The following is a 6,099-nucleotide window of genomic DNA, read 5'->3' as shown; positions in this document are numbered from 1 at the left end:
TTAGTCAAGTCCAGGGCAAGTCCCAGGCGGCTTTCGCCAGGGTCCTGGTCAAGTCCCGGTTAGGTTACAGGTGGGTCCCGATCAGGTCCCAGGCGGGTCTTGGTCAAGTACAAGGCAGATCCCGGTCAAGCCCCGAGCGGGTTCCGGTCAAGTCTTGGGCAGGTCTCGGTGGGGTCTCGTGTGGGTCCCGGTCAGGTCCCGGGCAAGTCCTGGTCAGGTCCCAAGCGGGTCCTGGTCAAGTCCTGGGTAGGTCTAGGGCGGGTCCCGGGCAAGTCCTAGTCAGGTCCTGGGTGGGTCTCGGGGAAGTCCCAGGCGGGTCCCGGTCAAGTCCTGGGCAGGTTCTGGCAAGTCCCGGGCGGGTACCGGTCAAGTCCTGGGCGGGTACCGGTCAAGTCCTGGGCGGGTCCTAGTCAGGTCTCAGGTGGATCCCGGCCAAGTCCAGGTCAGGTCTCCGGCAGGTCTCGGTTAGGTCCCGGGTGGGTCACGGGCAAGTCCCAGTCAGGTCCTGGGCGGGTCCCGGTCAAGTCCCAGCATGGTTCTGGGCAGGTCTTGGCAATGTCCATCGATTTAAGAATGAAATGTTCATAGTCGAAAAATGGCTTACGATTTTCAAAACCGTAAACCATTTTTCGAAAATTAAAGAAGAATTTTCTGTCGAAAGGAAAATATTTTCCGTTAACCACTATTTTACGTCGAAGTAAACACCATAAAATATGAAAATCATTTTTTAAAAACCATTTTACGTCCAAGTGAACGGAGCCTAACAAGTAATAACAGTACTATACACTCCGTGAGCCTTGTGATTTTCTTTCGTTTACCACTTGAATATTCAGCGTAGCAGGCAGCCGGCGTAGAGGTAGAAAAATAACATGCCTTGTGATTTTCTTTCATTTATTTCATTTATCACTTGAATATTCAGCGTAGCAGGCAGCCGGCGTAGAGGTAGAAAAATAACATTTTACTGAAGAAGAAGAAGAAGAAGAAGAAGAAGATTCATTTATCACTTGAATATTCAGCGTAGCAGGCAGCCGGCGTAGAGGTAGAAGAAGAAACAGATATAGTGGTAGGTGGAAAAAAGTTATGCAACCTGTCAATCGTTAATTTGTTTAGTCTTAGTTTCAGATTGGATTGTCAGTCCAAATTTGAAGGTACAACGAGATGATAAGCATCCTCAGTATGGTGCCAGAATCTCTGCATGCTTTATTTGTAATGGTAAGCCATGGAAGAAAAATCAAGTGTAGTATATTTTCTGCAAGTTACTCCATCTTTTCCTTGTACATACTCCTGTTGTGTTCCTGTTCTGTGGATTGCTATGCTAGAGACACTTTGAAGCAAGGCGAGTGGATTACTGAAGATGGAGAAACAACCCTTGTCTCCAGTGGAGGAACGTTTGAACTGGGATTCTTTACCCCTAGCAGAAGCTCTACCCACAATAGGTTCGTTGGTATATGGTACAAAAATGATCCAGAATCAGTTGTATGGGTTGCCAACCGAGACAACCCTGTACTTCACGGTTCCACTGGAGTTTCTTTTGGAATTGCAGAAGATGGCATGCTTCAGATATGGGATATTAATACTCAAAAGCTTTATTGGAGTGTAGGTAATGAGGCTTATCCGTCTACATATCAATCTGTGACTGTGAAGCTCATGGATTCTGGAAACCTGGTCTTAAGCGATGATGATGATCAGTTGGCGAAGGTTCAGTGGGAAAGCTTTAAACATCCGACTGATACATTTCTTCCAGGTATGAACATGTATAAAGAGCTAAATTTGACTTCATGGAAAGGTGATGGTGACCCGAGAAGTGGGCAATTCACGTTTAAGCAAGATCAAGAAGGAGAGGACCAATACGTCATCTCACAAGAGGTACTGGGTTTTATTGGGAGAGAACGGAATTCAGGTAAGTTATACAGGATAAATGAAATGCCACAAGACGTAGCCTACTTACTGTCAAATTTCAGCAGGAACTCCTATCTCAAAAATTCCACAAGGTTGGTGATGAATTACAATGGGCAATTAAAGTATCTGACCGGGAAGAATCAAAATCATCATCGGTCTTTGAAATGGATAGGGGGGGAGCTAGATAACAAATGTAGCTGTGGGAAATTTGGCATCTGCAATATTAAGGATAAGATAGCATGCAAATGTTTGCCGGGGTTCAAGCCTAGTAACCCCAAGAATTGGCATTCTGGAAATTTTTCTGATGGATGCATCAGATATTCGACATCATGTGACGTGAGCGACACATTCTTGAGCTTAAAGATGGTGAAAGTGAGCGAACCAGACTTTGATTATCCCAAGGTTAAGACTGAAACAGATTGCATAAAGTATTGCCTTAAGATCTGCAAGGGGTGCCAAGCTTATTCGTATGAGGCAGCTAAAAACAGCAGCCAAGTTGGTGACACCACTACTAGTAGCGACATCTGCAAGATTTGGACCGAGGATGTAAGCGATCTGCAAGAGGAGTATGCAAGCGGTCATAACCTCTCTATCCGCGTAGCAAAATCTGACATAGGTACTCCTTTTACATATTCGAATGTGCTGGAATTAACTCAGTAGCTGAATTGCACCCATAGACACTGATTTGGCTAATTAATATATATGGAAAAGGAAGTGCGTGCTAGTATGGAGTTCTAAATGCATAGCACTAGCCTTTCTTTTAGTGCTTAACTATGACATTACGTTACCGTCAAATCCATTGTACTACCTAAATTTTATTAGACAATTGAAGAAATTAACACTGCCTCTACATAACCACCTCTAACCCTTGGGCTGTCACCTTATTTACAGAAGAATTTTACATGTTAAGCACCTCGCTACCATGTTATAATGCTAGACAGGTTTATAACATGGCCTAAAGCTCATTTTTCAATGTTTAATTACTGTTCCAGACTTTATTTCTTTGCAGAATCAACCACAAGGAACTGTGAGCCTTGTGGCGCAAACCTGATCCCTTATCCGCTGAGCACTGGACCAAATTGTGGTGACCCCAAATACTTCAGTTTCGGCTGCAACAATTCCTCAGGCCAGGTTAGCTTCAAGACGTCCAGTGGCAACTATCGAGTCGCGCATATCGATCCAAGTACACAAAAATTTGTCATCCAACTCAGATATGGGGGATATGATAGAAATTCAGGAGTGAATCTGCAGCTGATCAATCCGTTTATCTTGGCTAGCAATATTGATTTTGGCAACAATTTTACTGAAGTTTATAAAGAAGTAGAAATTAGTTGGGAGCCCCCTAAGGCCCCAACCTGTAATTCATCCAGAGACTGTAAGGATTGGCCAAATTCAACTTGCATTGGAAAGAAGATCTGCCGTTGCAACCAAAACTTTCGATGGAATGGATCCACTTTAAATTGTACTCAAGGTTAGGATGCTAATCATATATATATATACAGTACCTTAGGAAGATTATATATATATGACTGCTCTGTTATTGAAGAAAGACCTGTGCGATGGTGGATGATTCTGTGCTAGGACCCCTGATGAACTGAGCACATATCTTGCTTTCAAAAAGTGTTCTTTTACTTTATGAATCATCACCTCTAATTTTACGTAGAAATTGGGAGGTGTTTCCTAGAATTTTCAAAATCATCTTTAGCAATATCATGATAACCTTGCCCTAACAATAGATATTACAATTGCAAAAATGATTCTCAACAATATATCTTGAATTTTATTTATCATCATTTGATTTAGCCATTGGAGCTTGTTCACTTTCATAAGCATAACGGGTGTCCTATTTCTTTCTTGTAGAAGGTCATCTTCCTCCGTCGTTAGAAGAGCCTCCAAAAAGAAAGAAGGCTGGGTTTCCTCTGAGTGTTGTGATATCTCTTATAAGCGTGTTTGCTCTCACATGTATCATTACTTGTGTATTTGTATGGAGAAAAATGATGGCCAAGAAAGAAGGTAATGGCTTTTCATAATGCACGCCGTGCACGGTCTGAGGTTTTGTCCCTTTGAATTAAAATAATACTAATTATCCTCTCATGTCATTATATCTAGCTTGTAACTAATATATATGGTTATCTTCGAAACTCAGAAAACAGAAGAAGTGAGAAAAGAAATCGAGTACTTCGCACATTAGACCATGAAAGACATCTCAAAGACTTGATGGGCTCGAGTGAGTTCAAAGAAGATGAAAAAGGCATAGATGTACCATTTTTTGATTTGGAAAGCATTCTATTAGCTACAAATAGATTCTCTGATGCCAACAAGCTCGGACAAGGGGGATTTGGGCCTGTATACAAGGTAATTTCATCAACATTAATTGTTGTAGTGGTCATGTAAACTAGTTTCTGATTATTGGTAACGTTGTGAGTATGGTGTCTTAGGGCATATTTCCAGGAGGTCAAGAAATTGCGGTAAAAAGACTCTCAAGTGTCTCGGGACAAGGCTTACAGGAATTTAAAAATGAGGTGGTGTTGATTGCAAAACTTCAACATAGAAATCTTGTTAGACTTCAGGGATATTGCATAAAAGGAGATGAAAAGATTTTACTCTATGAGTACATGTCAAACAAAAGCTTAGACTCATTTATATTTGGTTGGTCTCTAAACTCAATCCCTAATATCTTGCGGTGCTTGATAGTCTATATATCTCTTGTTTGAGTAAAAGTTGATTTGTTACTCTTGCTAAAACTATAATTTGAATGGAAAATGGAAAACTTGCAAGATCAAAAGCTAAGCATGTGTTTGGATTGGGAAATGCGCATCAACATCATTTTGGGAATAGCTCGTGGGCTTGTTTATCTACACCATGACTCTAGATTGAGGATCATCCATAGAGATCTGAAAACCAGCAATATTCTTTTAGACGAGGAAATGAACCCCAAAATTTCTGACTTTGGCTTGGCAAGGATTGTTGGAGGCAATGAAACTGGGGCAAATACAAGCAGAGTAGTTGGAACTTAGTAAGCACAATTTTCAATCCCAAATATTATGTTTAAATGAAGAATATACAATAAGTACATACCTTATCTACTAATAAATATTGGCATGCAGTGGCTATATGTCTCCAGAGTATGTAATATATGGACTTTTCTCAGTTAAATCCGACGTTTTTAGTTTTGGTGTAGTTCTACTTGAGATTATAAGTGGAAAAAAGAATACGGGATTTTATCAGTCAGAACTAGCCAGAAGCCTTATAAGTTATGTAAGTGTGTTTAATTTTTCATAATAACTATTATGTTTTTTTTTTTTTTTGGAGTCATTTTATATTTCATTCCAATTATGATTTTAAAACTGTCATAGGCGTGGAGATTGTGGGGAGAAAACAAGGTGTTGGATTTAGTGGACCCGGCTCTACATGAAGTTTACAATGCAAATGAGTTTGTAAAGTGCGTAAATATTGGACTCTTATGCGTACAAGAAGACCCAAATGACCGTCCCACCATATCAAATGTTATTGCTATGCTTGACAGTGAAGCTGCAATAATTCCAACTCCAAAACACCCTGCATTTGTTCCATGGAGAGGCCTTTCTAGCCAAGCTACTTCCTCTAGTAAACCGGACACATATACGGAATCAACTAGTAGTTTATGAGGAAGATGACAATGGATGATACCAATGCAAGTTCTTTTGAGTCTTTTATGTTCAAGTTTACTGTATGATTTTTTTTTTTTTTTTGGTTTTGAGTAGAAGTTTTAGAGTAAAAATAAATCTGGAATCTATGAGAGGAGCTTGTACATCCATGGGATACGATTTGTTTTCTAGTCAAGGAGACTGCACATCCATTTTTTAGTGATGTCAATGAAATTGACACCAAAAACATTTCATCTGATTAGATTATATGTAGTGTTTGTCCAATATGGGTTATGTATATATATATGCCCATTCTCTACAGTATTCAGTGTAATTTAATATACAATCTTATTCCCAACATGGTAGCAGAGCACTTGTTCTAAATTACCGTTCTTAAATTTATTTATTTTCTAGCATCCTCTCCAATTCTTTTTCCGCTGCGATTTTCAGCAAAAACTATCTCTCTATCTTTTTTGGTTCTCTCTCTTATTGTCATCGTTTTGAGCTTGACTACATTACTTGAAACCTCGGAAGACAACTATTCCAAAGTCGTCGAGTGCATCCTCATTGGAGA

At 40.1% G+C, this 6,099-nt stretch overlaps 1 protein-coding gene across 1 annotated transcript; it reads left to right on the top strand.

Moving 5' to 3' along the window:
* The first annotated feature begins 1,209 nt into the window (after nucleotides 1-1,209).
* Nucleotides 1,210-5,549, top strand: LOC148585263 (G-type lectin S-receptor-like serine/threonine-protein kinase At4g03230). The gene is made up of 8 exons (XM_088516475.1): nucleotides 1,210-2,515; nucleotides 2,909-3,370; nucleotides 3,787-3,912; nucleotides 4,046-4,254; nucleotides 4,338-4,548; nucleotides 4,678-4,915; nucleotides 5,007-5,157; nucleotides 5,256-5,549. Exons 1-8 carry the CDS (start codon nucleotides 1,210-1,212, stop codon nucleotides 5,544-5,546), a joined length of 2,994 nt encoding a protein of 997 aa, XP_088372601.1. The 3' UTR covers nucleotides 5,547-5,549.
* The last annotated feature ends 550 nt before the right edge of the window (nucleotides 5,550-6,099 follow it).

This window comes from Corylus avellana, chromosome 5 (genome assembly GCF_965113065.1).
Source record: "Corylus avellana chromosome 5, dhCorAvel1.hap1.2, whole genome shotgun sequence".
Taxonomy (NCBI): domain Eukaryota; kingdom Viridiplantae; phylum Streptophyta; class Magnoliopsida; order Fagales; family Betulaceae; genus Corylus; species Corylus avellana.
Note: the sequence above shows the minus strand (reverse complement) of the source record. Positions and strands in the feature narration are given on the sequence as shown.